We start from the raw sequence: 14,538 nt of genomic DNA on the forward strand, positions 1-14,538 counted from the left end.
AGCACTGCTTCATCAATAATCAGTAAAGCTGATGACAACAACTCCAATTTAAATAAGCCATGATGTTTGCTACAGTGACATTACTACATGCATTGAAATGAAACCTTTGGCTGAAAGCAGCTTCTCTAATCATTAAAGCACAGTGTACGTGCATGGTGAACCTGCCTATGAAGGTGCATCTGACTATATGAATACTGAGCTCTCTATTTAGCAGGTAAAACACTGCGAAACTGACTTTTAGATCAAAGGCCCATCTTATTACTGCAAAACTTTCTGCCCCGATGCTGGAGGATCACTGCAGGTTATGTTATTAATATGTTCCTCACTAAAGATGAATTATTAATATATATATATAAAGAGGCAGGTTGGAGCTTCAGGAGTCATGTTTGTTAATTAATTAATTAATTATATATAACACTGTCAGAATAAGGAGAAGGTACTTTTCATTGCCTCTACTTCCAAAGGGAGCACTCGATACTGTAAAACTACATATCCCATGAAGCACCGCGGTGAGACGGACGGCATCCGGCGAGGCTGGCTTTTCAGTCCGCAGAGGAAAATTCAGGTTAAACACAAGTGGGTCATTTGAGGAACAGGCGGCTACTGCGCGGACTCAGGGGACGTGTCATAATATATCTGGTACAGGTATATACTTTACATCGATTTTCTTTATTCTACATACAAGGAATCAGAATATTTAACTGTTTTTTTCCTGCTTTTCAGTGAGAAATCAAACACCGAGTCAAAACCGGCTGAGTTACAAAACAAACCGACGTCGTTACGTAGCAGCTAGCTAGGCTGCTACTGACAGTATAAATAGCTAGCTAACCAACAGCAGCTGACAATACATAACGTTTAGCTCAACTCCATTGTTTCTATCTGCGTTTGATTGTTTGCTTGTGTGTCATAACGCTAACAACGTTTTATTATATTGTTGTCTTGTAGAACAAAAAGAAAATGCTGCTTCGCAAAGTGAGCCAGTCCTCCGCACTGTGCGGCACCATCCTCAGGGTCCCTCCCGTGCTGTCTGGGTAGGTATCCAATGTTTAAATGTGTTGTTAAAGCTTCTGCTTCTTGAATAAACAGCTAAATAAAACCACCTTTCTCTGCTGTCTGTGCCACAGAGGTCAGCGTCATGCCGGGGCTGTGGTCGCTGTGCAGAACGCCCGTCTGTACGCGAGCCAAGCTGCTCAGGTACGATAACATTAGCTTACAATACAGCAGATATTCCTCTTTAATCAGCACTTTGTGTGTTGTGTTTGTTTTATTCTGTGGTGTTATGATATTTTAAAGTTTGTCTACTGTCCTTGTGTGGCTCAGTGCAGCGTCTGGGCTCACATAACGTTGAAACCCCTCCCTCCCGGTGGAAGTAGGGGAAAGTTCACTGGTCACATGACGCAGTTATATAGGTGACACCATGAATGTGGGTGACACTGTAGTTGTCTATGACAGGGTTCAGGAAAGGAGTTATTATGTCAACAATTTTCATGTTGTATCACTCAGTTTAAATGTCAGTAGAGACAATCCCACAGCACAGCTGCTGGCATCAACCTGTATTTTTGTCTTATCATGTCTGATGATGACATAATCATAAAGTAAGGACTTTATGTGCAGCTCAGAAGCTTGGCAATGACTCCTGGTAAACACTGTATTTATGAGCTGCAGTAGAGATTAATACTGGTTTTGTCATGTAGAAGAATATTTAAATAACTTTCATTAATTCAGCCGCTTTAAAACAACCACTTCAGTTTTCCCCGTTCTCTCTCTCTCTCCCTATGCAAACATGAAAATCTAGTTTTGTGCATTTGTGAAGAAAAAGAAGAGTTAGACATCCATTTAAACTCAATTTCCATAACTAACGGCATTTATATACCTTTAAACACTCAGCCAAACTGCCATAACTAGGCACGTAGTAAATCCTACCGTTGGGATTTTGTACAGGGCTCAATCTCGCTTTGTACACAATAAAGTGAACTTACGTAAAACAATAATAAAGCAGATTGGTGTCATAGCGTGTATAAGTGGCTGGTTTGAACAGTAAGCTGTTGCAAACATTGGGTTAGACGTCTCCATATCTAAATATGTCCTGTATGTTTGGTGAGTCAGCTGGCTGGCTGTGCCCTTGGCGTCACCTCTCACCCACTTGGAGCTTGACATCAGTCCTCTGGGCCTCTAACCAAGCTGATGCTCTGGCAGGTAGTGGAAAACTTTCACTCATGGTTTATTTGGCTCACAGCACTGGATTCTGATCACAGGACGATTACCAACGCTGAACAGACTCTGTTTATGTTTGTCCTTTGGGCTGTTTGGATTTGTTTTCTATGTTTTGACCTGACATTTTGTCCCAGCCATGTTGTTTATTTAAGCAGATAAAGTTTAAGATTCCCCTGCTTTTTTTTTTTTTTTTTTACTGAATTGATAAACTGCTCTGCCTTTTTTTGCTGTTTCTCTTTAGGCGGTGTTGGAGAAGCCAGCAGCTGTCGGCAGTGACGCTGCCACCAAAGTGGAAAAGAAGACAGCTGCTGTTGTATGTTAATCTCTAGCTGTTATTATCATTATTATGTCTTTATTATAGTTGAGCTCATGTTATTATTCAGTATAAACATTGTTTAAGCAGTTAAAATGTCCAACTAGTTAACACTTCTTAAGGATTAAAGCTACCCTGTCCAGTTTTTGACTTCTCGTAGTGCTGTGAAGCAGTTTTCTATGAATGAGTCCCCTTTCTGTTTCGATGCACATCTTTGTGGGTGACGATACATATTCCTGCCAATGCTTTCACATTATTCCACCTATCAGCAAGTGGCAGGAACACACCGATAAATTTAGGGAAGGGAAACACAAGCTAGTAAACAAGGATGTAGAGAATGCAGACAGCAAAATGTTTATAGAATCAGCGTTGCAACAACAGTTGATGTAAACATTAAAGAAAACACTGTTTGGTTTATTTTTCCAGGAGTCAAAATCATTTGCCGCCAACATATTCATGGGCCAGATCCAGACTGCCCAGGTGTTCCCTTACCCCTCAGGTAAATCACAGGATATTATCTACAACTATCTGAATAATTACCTGCATTTCATTGTAGAAAATGAGAAAAGGTTAAGTGTGATCACTTGTCTGCGTTGTAGCCATGAACCAGGAGCAGGAGCAGTTTCTTCGAGAGCTCGTGCCGCCTGTCTGCAAATTCTTCGAGGTAATTTTCAAACCACTTTGAGCTCTCGGCCAAATTTGTCTGAGCTCATCCTCACCCTTCACGTTTCTGCTTTCTGTGTGCAGGAAGTGAATGATCCCGCCAAGAACGATGCTTTGGAGAAGGTGGAAGACCAAACCATGGAGGGCCTGAAGGAGATGGGCGCCTTTGGCCTGCAGGTGCCAGCTGACCTGGGCGGCCTCGGCCTCTCAAACACACAGGTAGATCACATTTACGGATATTTATTCATAAACACAGACATTTGTAAATATATGTAGTTGTTAATTGTTTCAGACAGCTGTGTAAATGCTAACGTGGTAGCATCTGTCCATCTGACAGTACGCCCGGTTGGTTGAGATCGTTGGCAGTCATGACCTGGGCGTTGGCATCACACTGGGTGCCCACCAGTCCATCGGCTTCAAGGGGATTCTGCTTTTTGGGAATCCAGCCCAGAAGGAGAAGTACCTGCCTAAACTTGCCTCAGGTGAGAACACCAGTGTTTGACGTTACTTTCAGTGCATTTTCAGTATTTTTATTTGTTACACAGAATATCATTTGTGCTGTATGTGTTTTACATCGCATGTTTTGTCTTTGTCCCTCCAGGTGAGACCGTTGCCGCCTTCTGTCTAACTGAACCAGCCAGCGGCTCTGACGCCGCCTCCATCAAGACCACAGCTGTCGCGTCGCCTTGTGGAAAGTACTACACTCTGAATGGAAGCAAGATCTGGATCAGGTGAGGACACGGGGGCTCATACACAATCATGATGTTCTTACTGCCGCCACAAGGGGGCAGCTGTATACAATTTAATGACTAGAAGTTGCTTGGTTTTTCCTAATCTGATGTCTTCTTTTCTCTGTCAGCAATGGAGGCCTTTCTGAGATCTTTACAGTGTTCGCCAAGACACCCATGAAAGATCCAAAGACCGGAGAGATGAAGGACAAGATCTCCGCCTTCATCGTGGAGAGGAGCTTTGGAGGAGTGACACAGTGAGCACACCTATTCTTTTCATCTGCATCCGCAGCCCCGATGTTTATGAGTTCATGTCTGCCTTTTTTTGTCTCTGCTCTGGCTCATAAAATGCTTTTATTATCACCCCATCTTGTCAATCACAGCGGCCCTCCGGAGAAGAAAATGGGTATCAAGGCGTCCAACACAGCCGAGGTGTATTTCGACAATGTCCGCGTGCCGGCCGAATGCCTGCTGGGAGAGGTGGGCGGAGGTTTCAAGGTGGCCATGAACATCTTGAACAATGGGCGCTTTGGCATGGCAGCAGCCCTCTCAGGCACCATGAAGGGAGTCATCACCAAAGCTGTGAGTAGACTACCCACAGCAGCGTGACAGGAAGTGGTCTGATTGAGCTTTTAATCTTTTTGACACTATGGCTGTCTCACAGAGACTTAATGTCTCTGTATGTTATAAGTTTCCCATCTGCTGCATTGCTTTTTATGTGTATTGTCTATGTTCAATCATGTATTCGCTTCATTGTGGGTTCATGGGAAATTCCCCCGTTCCCGTACTTGGGCTGTTTCTGCTGTGCAACTTCCTGCCGAGGTTACAGACACTAAAGATTCAAGCGTGGTTTAGTCATGTTTTGTTGTTTTTCTTAAACATTACAATTTCTTGAGACTGATTATGTGACCGAATATGTTATTGCTAGTAACGGCTAAATTTGCATAAGGTTTCTATAAAAAGTATGTAAAGGAATAGTGTCCTAGATGAGATCATTGTGAAGTCTTTGTATTCAGTTTGTAATTCTGAGACTGTTACATAAGCAGTTTGATGTGCTGCTCAGCAGGGAAAGACTCAATGAGACTAAATGAGTCGCATTACCAGGAAAAAGGTCAACATGAGGGGTGTTTTCTGTTTTGGTGAAAACATGCAAAACTTTGACACAGATTTTGTGTGCAATAATGAGTCCTGCCGCTTTTGTTTTGCAAAGTAATTAATGCAATGAGCATTTTAAGATTTCAGCACGGGTGACAATTTAAAAAACGTGTCAAAATTAGTAGAGAAATCATTTCTGCATCGTATCAATACACATGTTGTTATTGGTACAAAGAGAGTGCTTCAGTGCTAAAGCAACAAACTCTTACATGAGGAGCCGTGGTCGGCAGTTAATGGGCATATTTTTCAGCACTGGAAATGTGTAATCGCAACAACTCGGCTGAAAATAGGATCAGAAAGTTTAACACCACAAATTCACTATTGTAGCGTTAGATGCTGCACCGCTCACACTTAATAGGAGTCTTATGTAATGTTCAGTTCCTACATTCTAATATTAAATGGCTTTTAATGGCTGTAGTGCATTACTATATAAAAAATAATTTATCAGGTGTTTCACAACCTGCGTGCTCTCATACGTTGGGAGGAAATTGAAGTGGTGAAAATAAGAGAAAGGTAACATGTGCTTTCTTCAAACATGAAGGTATCAACTGCATTCCTCTCCAGTTGTTCCTCTTGTTTATAACAACACTGTTTGGCCACAGCACTTTGTTTTTGAAGTCAGTGTAGTCAGCTCAAATTCAGATGTTTATTTTCAGATCTGGGGGCATTTTCTGTGCAACCAGAGCGCCTGTGTGGTCACTCTGAGATCCGTTCCCGGTGCCACAAGTGGCTGGCAGCGTTGCCAAATTTCCTCTTTTTGCACAGAACTAGACAGCAACAACATGTCAACATGGACCCCACGAAAAAAAAAAGCAAAATTTTCAGTTCCAGTCTTGAAATATGAGGAAGTGTCTAGGGATCATACCTCACCCCATCCGTCTGTTTGTAACTACAATTAATGTGTGATAGTGACCATTGTTTTCCTCTTTTCATCAGGTGGATCATGCAGCCAACAGAACCCAGTTTGGGAGCAAGATCCACACCTACGGAGCCATCCAGGAGAAGATGGCTCGCATGGCCATGCTGCATTATGTCACTGAGGTCAGACAGCGATTTTTAAAAAAAAGTTTTGATCTCTTTTGCAGTCTGTTTCACATTTTCTCTTCTGTTTTTACTATTTCTTCTGACTAAAGTAGGGTTAAACAGGACGGTGCCACTATCTGTGTATCTTACTTCTTGTTTTACGTGAAACATCTCTGTGCAACAGTGTAATCTACACATTCAGCCTGTCTATTATTATTTTATTGTTGATTTCATGCCTACAAAGGTCCTTTTATTGTGTAGGCCGCAAAGATGTTTAGAGCACAAATCCTCGATGAATTCAACAACTTCTACCCTCTACATCATCGTGTACTCCTGTGGTGATGTTGCTACCTCTTTGTCTTTTTGCAGTCAATGGCCTACATGATCAGCGGCAACATGGACAGTGGAGCGACTGAATTCCAGATTGAAGCTGCCATCAGCAAGATCTTTGCCTCTGTAAGAGTTTGAATAACGCAACAGTGTCATTTGTTGAACATGCATCACAGTTATAGTAATAGTTTCAATAATGCCTGGCTGGATGCACATGATTTCCTCAGACATCGGCTGTCGTGAAAACCAGGAAAATCTTTAAGAAAAACTTCTGTTTCTACTTTAATATTTTGTATGTGTTTGATAAATAGTAACTTCTTACAGAAGTTGCCGTTCCCGGAAGCACAGCACCTATTTCATAACGTTTTAATGTTCCCTATTCTGTGGAGTCTCGGGTTGGCAGATTGAGGAAGTAGATGTCTCTGGGGCTATTTGCCAAATCAAAATGACATTTGTGCATCTGGCAGAGCAAAAGTTCACTCGCATCCCTTTGTGTGTTTTTTCAAACTTGTGACAGGAGGCAGCATGGACGGTGACTGACGAGTGCATTCAGGTTATGGGCGGCATGGGTTTCATGAAGGTGAGTGATCAGTCCACATCCTGTTTTCACACAACACGGGGACCACTCAGAAGCTGCACGAATAGATTCTAGCAGGTTTAACAGTTCGTGTTCTCGCCTGCTTGAACGTTTTTCATGTACAGTACTTCTTATTTCACTGGGCCAAACTGGGTTTTAACTGGAGAAATCAAGGTCCGAGTAGTCTGCATCCTACTTCCTTGCCCCAGAAAAGAAGCTCCTTTGGGTAGAGAATAGCCCATTTTCACTGCAAGGAACTTTTCTTGGAATCCAGGAACTATTTCAGGAGCTCAGAAACTTGACCAGGGCTTCAACCTGAAGGAATAAGGGTCTAAAAAGTTCCAGGGCACCAAAAATGTTCCACGTATGGGTGTAGAATAGCCCATATTTGCCACAGAAACTTTTCCAGGAACTCGGGGAAACTATTTTAGGAACTCAAAAAGCTTTCTACCTACCTACCGCCTCACTCTGTCTATCTGCTGTATTTATTTGCACATTACCAATCCTCTATTTGTAGCTCTTACCATCTTGAGCATGTTGACATAAGCGCCTATATCTACATCAGCCTGCACGGCTCAGAAGTATAATCACCTCATCTGTGGTGACACAATCAGCCAATAAGAAGAGTGCTACAAGCTCCCAACAACTACTACTACACATTGATTGGTTAGCCACTAGAGCACCTTTTTTTTCTTTCTTTTTCTCGAGGCGTAGTCACGTATACATCGCTCCTGTGGTCACATAGGTTCTACATGCAAAGACGCTCAGACGGTGCTGATACCACATTGATGTTTTTTTTTTTTTTTTCAGGTGAAAAAAATCAACCAAGCAGTTCACGAGAATAGACTGGTGCAAGCTAGCTGAGGATCTGGGGGCGATGTCAACTCATGTAAACAATAATGTTGCCCTGCTTAAAATAAACCAGACTATACAGACGTCCTGCCACAATACAGCGGAAAGTTTGTCAGTCGTGGAACAACACTTGCTACAGAGGTGGCACTTCTGCTGCAAATTGTACTCTTTAAGCACTAACACGAGGTGGACAAAATAACCTGTGCCATTCAATGCAGTTTAGTTCAAGAACGGTCAAATTTACAATCACAGAAGTCGACTCAAAACCTTAACAGATTTTTGAGCGTTTGAAGTTTTGTTATTTTGTCCACTTCCTTCATGATTTTTTTCTAGTTATTGTGAAATCAGTTGCAGGATATGAGTTCTTTTAAAAGGAAGAGGGGGAAAAACAGTTTGATTAGTTCTGCTCACAGTGCACATTTTGACTCAGGGTTTCATTTCACCAAGGAAACAAAGTTTCTGCTCATTTCTGCTCCTCTTCACAGAATACATGTGTCCGTCTGTGCAGCCGAAAATATGTTGAGTGGCTTTCACGCCCAGAATTAAGAAGCACATAAATAAAAAGTCTTTATTTCTGTTCGCAGGTGGTGTTTTCACTACTGTTTCTGATCACCACACCACTAACTGTTTTCAATTCTAGGAATATGCTTCGATTTGAATATGCTGCTTGAAAAAGTGTGATTTTCAACATAATCTGGTGTTTCCTCGATGCAATCTGTCCTTAAAACGGAAAATCTTTAAGATATCTGAGATAAAATAATCCTGTTGACATATTTGTTTGTCTTCCGGTGTTGATATGAGCGAGCGTTAGATAATCATGATTAAAACAAACAAAGTTATGAACTGCTGGTAAAATAAACAAAGCGACAATAGACCTGTAGGAAGTTAGTTTTCTAAATTGCATCTACAGTGCTGTTTTAGATGAATTTTCAATGTTGATGAAGGCTTTGAGAGTCTGGAAAAAGTTGGTGGAAGTGCCTTGAAAGTACTTGAAAAGTACTCTCAAAAAGCTTCAAGAACCCCGAAGCTGAGATCCAAAAGTCTGCGCGTAAAACACAATAAAACACAACTGACCCTGTTGGTTGCTCAATATGCCAATACAGCATGTGGCTATACCACAGATTTCACAAACTGGTAATCGAGAGTGAAATTCACTGCAGAATATCCTCAAAAAAGCTTATTTATAAGTTTATATTTAGTCTATTCTTAATACTGAATTATAGGTTTCAGGTAGGATTTATCTGGGAAGAGAAAACAGCTTATTGTGTTCACTACAGAGTACGTTGGAGGTCATCATGTTTCTGTGTGTGTCTCCGCAGGACGCCGGAGTGGAGAGGGTGATGAGGGATCTGAGGATCTTCAGGATCTTTGAGGGCACCAACGACATCCTGAGGCTCTTTGTTGCCCTCAATGGCTTCCAGGTAAAATGAACCTTTTAGTCGTATTCTTCTTTGTCTGACTCAGGCGCGGTGATCTGATAAAGTCTCTGCGGAAAAGTACAGATGTTTTGTCGAGAGGAAGTGTTTTCTGCTTGCTTCTACTTCCTATGTGCTTTTACAACACACTGTAACATCTTGTAGGTTTAAAAATGGGTGATCAAGAAGCAACTTCCCTAAACTCGTGTTTCCGCTCGCTCGCAGCTCGTTCAATCTCTTCTTCGTCTTAAAGTGGTGGGTTTTAAATGTCGTAAATTCAATTTTTTAATTAATGAGCCTTAAAAGACAGAAAAGAAACAGTCTTAAACTAGAATTAGTAAGTTCTTAATTGCTGCAAACATTTGATCTTATTTCATTTATTCATCTTCTACAGATCTTTTAACCTACAATTGAACTTAATACTGTTTAAAACACAATACTCACACTTCTACTCACGCTCTCTTCGTAAAAAGGGCTGTAGATTAACCCAACTCACTCCAATAACCGTAATCCTACATAAAACCTACCTTTGCATGGGCCCACATATAAATGGGTGTGATGCCTGAGGTCGGAGAAGAGACATTTCTTGAGATGTATATCTTTGAGCCGCTCAACCTGTTTAACCCACCCACTCTAAAATATGTAGCTCAGCAGTTTTGTGGGGAAACCACTCAGCCTGCTAACGCTGGCAGCACGCCTCCATTAAAGCTGTGCCTGTGGGATGTAACAGAGAAGAATAATGTTTTTCTAAATCAAAAGTTTCATTTTTACTTTAAGCTCTCACGACCATGAGAACAAAGGGTAGAGAAGTTAAAAGCGGCAGCCGACAGTGTCGATTTGCTCTAAAATAATTAGAATTAAACTTTTTAGACAGCTTTATTAAATTGTGGAAAATGGCACGTTTTCACTAAATTCTGCTCACATTATCGTACACTTCTCGTGCAGCAGGGTTGGTTTCTGAGGTATTAGTGGAGGTGCTGCACTCAAAAGCCATTAAAGGAACAGTTCATCAAAAAAGGAAAACTCTGTAATTATCTTCTCACCGAAAAAAACAAAGAAGATGAGGACTTCTTTTAAAACGTAAAAAAAAAACTACTGAAATAAACATAAAATGGCTCCATACAGCTCGTCTGGGCCTAATCCAAGTCTCCAGAAGCTCTGAGATCCCAAATCGATTTGAAAAGTCGTCATTTACACCGTTTTATAAGCCCAAATCTTCACTGCACGCCCCGTCTGGGTGCACAAGGTTGATTGCATGTTGAGGGTGTAAATATCATCTTTTAAATCATTTTGGGAGCTCGGTACTTACTGTACAGAGGCTTGGATTACACTGAAAGAGCCATCGACTTCAGTTTTTTGTGACTGTTCCTTTGAATGTCCCAGATTGACCCTTTGGTTACCAAACAACTGTGCTGCATTACTGTGAAATCCCTGATTTTGATGCAAGTCACGATATTGCATCTGACTTTGTGTCAGTTTCACACACTTCAAACTAGCGAACAGAGCATCGAGATTAAAAGGAATCCGGAAAGCTGTTTTAACTGTGGTTTGAAATCGTACGATCTTGAAGGATAACATCACCCGGCGCTGATAAGTCATGTGCGTCTCTCTCTCTCCGATTCCCTCCAGAATGCTGGAAACCAGTTGAAGAGCCTGCAGAAGGCCCTGAAGAATCCCATCGGCAACGCTGGGCTGCTCGCAGGAGAGATCACCAAGAGAGCCAAAAGGTTGCATCTCACACACACACACACACACATACACACACACACACTGTCTGTCTATCCTTGTATCTAGGGGACAGGAAGTGCCTAACTGCCGTAGCTGATGGTGGGCGATAGGGACTTCTCTTGCACAATATGCGATTGATGTCACATGTGTCAGCTCCATCCTTTTTATTATGTTCAGCATCTCATCAGCTGATCCTCTCTTTGAGTACAACTGTAAAATTGTGTTCTTATTTTCCGCCGTTAAAGAACTGTAAAGTGCTTAAAAAGTGATTTCTCATGTCGGCACTTCGCTTCGCGGTCACACTTTGCTGCTCTATTCGCCTCAAATTGATTGAAAGCACCGACTAAAGTGCTGTAGGACATATTCTGAAAGGCTGTTTGTGCAGACACTCAGGCTCCTCGCACCATCTCTCTAATGCAGCTAATTTGTCCTGAGGTTTCTTGGTTCCCCTTTTGTCCTCGCCACGTCTCCAACAGTTATTAAACTCCACGGCGTTGCAATCACTGACCTGAAGAAATGCCAGGATTTTCTCAAAACTGTCAACTACAGTTGCTTTACCTTTTTCTTATGTATTTTTTTTCAATATACCCATAATAAATACTTTATGTACAACCATATTAGGTAGCTTTTAAAAAAACAAGTGACATGACATAGTGTGTTGTGTTAGTACTTCCTCCTCAGCCATGTTGGTAACACGACTGTCTTCTTCTTTTGTCTTTGCAGGAAGGCAGGTTTGAGCACAGGTCTGACGCTGCAGGGGACTGTACATCCTGAGCTGGCACAGAGCGGTGAACTGGTAAATTTTTCAACTCTTGGCATTTATTGAAGTTGCAGCTTGGACTGGAGTGGGTGTGTGGATGTGCAAGCGACAGTTTGACAGTCTTAATGTCATGTTTTTCTCTCCGACTGACGTGTTTTGTTTTTTTCCTGATTTCCAGACCGTTAAAGCCATCGAACAGTTCGGAGCGGTCGTTGAGGACCTGCTGATGAAACACGGCAAGAAGATCATTGGTGAGCGTGTGTTTGCATGTGTGAAGGTGGAAGAAAACCCTGTAGGTGTTGGATAAAATCCCCCAGCTGGTACATTGTGGATGCTTTGGGCTGGAGTTTGAGTCATTTCGGACGTTGGTTGCTCTTGAGTCCTCTCATTACTCGGTATGTTTGTTTGTAATAGCGTAACGAGTTTTCCTGTTGCAGATGAACAGTTTGTCCTGAAGAGAGTCGCAGACGGTGCCATTGACCTCTACGCCATGGTGGTCGTCCTGTCCAGGTAAACATCCAAAGAAGAGAATAAACATCTTCAGCCTCTGCTCTTTGTCCTTTTGTTTTTTTTAACAACCGCTCGCGTCTCTGTGCCCCAGTTTCACTCTCTCGCTCCACACGCCCACTCACTCAATCTACGGTCTATTTGAATTCCACCTTCACACTCCTACGCACCCTAAACTGACTTTTTTTCCCCTCTCTGCAGGGCTTCGCGCTCTTTGAGTCAGGGCATTCCCTCAGCTCAGCATGAGAAGGTGCTGTGTGAGACCTGGTGTGCTGAGGTAAGATCCCCGTACAAACCAGAACATTGAATGTAAAAAGCTGAAATAAAGCAACATAATCTGCGGCTGTTCTGTCTGAGGATGTCAAGTGTTTCTCCTGCTTCACCTGGAAGCACCAATTCAGAAAGACACACTAGTTACAACTAGTTAACCAACATATCTACTGGCAAAAGCACCTGGATGAAATATTTTGAGATGTGGGAGGTAAAGTCTAAATATCTAACTTGATTTAATCTCCCATGACAGGCCAATGACAGAGTCATGCGCGACATCAAGGCTCTGCGCTCCAGCGAGTCCAGGCAGCTCTTCAAGAACCTGCGGGCCATCTCTACAGCCGTGGTGGAGAACGGAGGCGTGGTGTCTGCTCACCCACTGGGTTTCTAAACGCAGCACAGCCCCACACCTTCATGTCTGTTTATGATTGTTCTCACACTTCCGCTCCTCTAACCGGGTTCTGGGTCATGTATGCCAGTTCCTCGCAACTTTATCACCAACATCGCTCCGTCGCACATTCTGTGCGTTCTGTTCTGTGTAATCGAGCTTTCATGTAGAGAGTTTTGCATTTTACAACCAGGGGCTGGATGATTTCGCACAGACATCACAACTTGAAGCTTCTCATACAGATTGTAATACATTCTGCTGTCTTTGTTAACCTGTTTTTCACACACATATTTATTTTAGTCTGATTCAAGACATCCAGAATTTGAGCTGGAGGTCTCGGTTTGAGCTGGAGTTTGAATTCATATGAAATAAAACGATAAAAATTGACAGTAAAATCACTTTTTCGACAAAAATCATTCAGCCCTACCGCCTACATCCAAACAGCTGATGACTGAACGTGTGCTCGGAGCGTGTATTTTTACTTTATCTCAGCCTTCATGACCGTAGCTGAATGAATGACCTCATTGTTTAGTCATTTGAAACATTAATTTATAGTGTTGTTTTTTGAGAAATGGATACATCAATGCAACTTTGAGATTGTAGGGCCAGTAAACAGCGGACGCTTTGAACTGATGTGCTGAAAAGCGATTTATACACAAATGTATTTTAAATGGCAGTCATTTCCTCTAGTTTGTATCTACATTGTGTTCAAATGTATATAACGGTGTGGTGTTGATGTACTTCGATGCCTTTCTGCATGTTTATTAAGCTCAATCGGTGCTTTTCACAGAAATATTAACAGTCAGGAGCAAAAAACCGTTTAGCCTTAGAAACCGGTCCACTGATGCTGTTCCTGTTGAGACTTGAGTCGAACAGAGAGCTTTAACTTGTTTTGGGTTTTTTTTTAAAACTGTGCCGTCACATTAACTTCCAAAGGCAACTGTGTATTTTCTCAGCTGAAGGTTGCAGGCATCATTAACTGTAATTGTAGAAGATTAACCATCAGTCTGCATACCTGATTTTTTTTGGAAGTAATTTTTCTTGATGTGCCGTTAAAGCGTTCCTAAAACTTAAATTAGATCTGCACATTCTTGCCTCCCTGCTGACTTGTTTTGTAACAACCAATGCTGCTGTTTTTAGACCGTAATCTCATCGCTATTAAGAAGATTACGTGTGATCTAAAAATGCGTCTGGAGGTGCCGGGCGACTGTCTCAGCCGTTCTGGTGGAGCGGTAATGTTGTGCAGATGTACTTTTTTTTGTTTTAGCAACGCACTTACTCATGGGGATTAAAGAATAAAGTATCTAACCATCTGTCTGTCTGCAGTACAACTGTTGCCTCTGTAAAGTCCACATTCTTGAGATATTTTGCTTTCAGATTAGTGAATTTCTCATGTAACAAGCCAAACTGCACTGCCTTTTTCTGGTTTCTTCTTTCCTAAAACCAATAAAATATTGAAGCTCAGCAAAAAAGAAATGGCACTGAAGCAATACTTTGCCCGCCAAACCTACTTCCTACTCTGTTGTAATCGCTAACAGCTCACAAATGGCTTTCACGGCATCCAAAGCGGTAACTGTAAATGCTCTGCCTGCTGCGTAAGTGCTGCTGTCAGGCA

At 42.0% G+C, this 14,538-nt stretch overlaps 1 protein-coding gene across 2 annotated transcripts; it reads left to right on the forward strand.

Moving 5' to 3' along the window:
- Positions 1-537: 537 nt before the first annotated feature.
- acadvl (acyl-CoA dehydrogenase very long chain) lies at positions 538-14,240 on the forward strand. 2 transcript variants are annotated; one of them, XM_084343781.1, is made up of 21 exons: positions 538-645; positions 946-1,031; positions 1,125-1,194; positions 2,456-2,527; positions 2,954-3,026; positions 3,127-3,191; positions 3,275-3,409; positions 3,528-3,672; positions 3,792-3,921; positions 4,050-4,175; positions 4,302-4,500; positions 6,010-6,114; positions 6,466-6,552; positions 6,944-7,006; positions 9,175-9,276; positions 10,900-10,997; positions 11,722-11,794; positions 11,937-12,009; positions 12,196-12,268; positions 12,467-12,542; positions 12,789-14,240. In XM_084343781.1, exons 2-21 carry the CDS (start codon positions 958-960, stop codon positions 12,924-12,926), a joined length of 1,977 nt encoding a protein of 658 aa, XP_084199907.1. In that variant the 5' UTR covers positions 538-645; positions 946-957; the 3' UTR covers positions 12,927-14,240. The 2 variants fall into 2 exon arrangements, with proteins under 2 accessions (XP_084199907.1, XP_084199908.1); XM_084343782.1 differs by having other exon boundaries at positions 538-639.
- The last annotated feature ends 298 nt before the right edge of the window (positions 14,241-14,538 follow it).

The sequence above is a fragment of the Pagrus pagrus genome (genome assembly GCF_965226575.1).
Source record: "Pagrus pagrus genome assembly, chromosome: 22".
NCBI lineage: Eukaryota > Metazoa > Chordata > Actinopteri > Spariformes > Sparidae > Pagrus > Pagrus pagrus.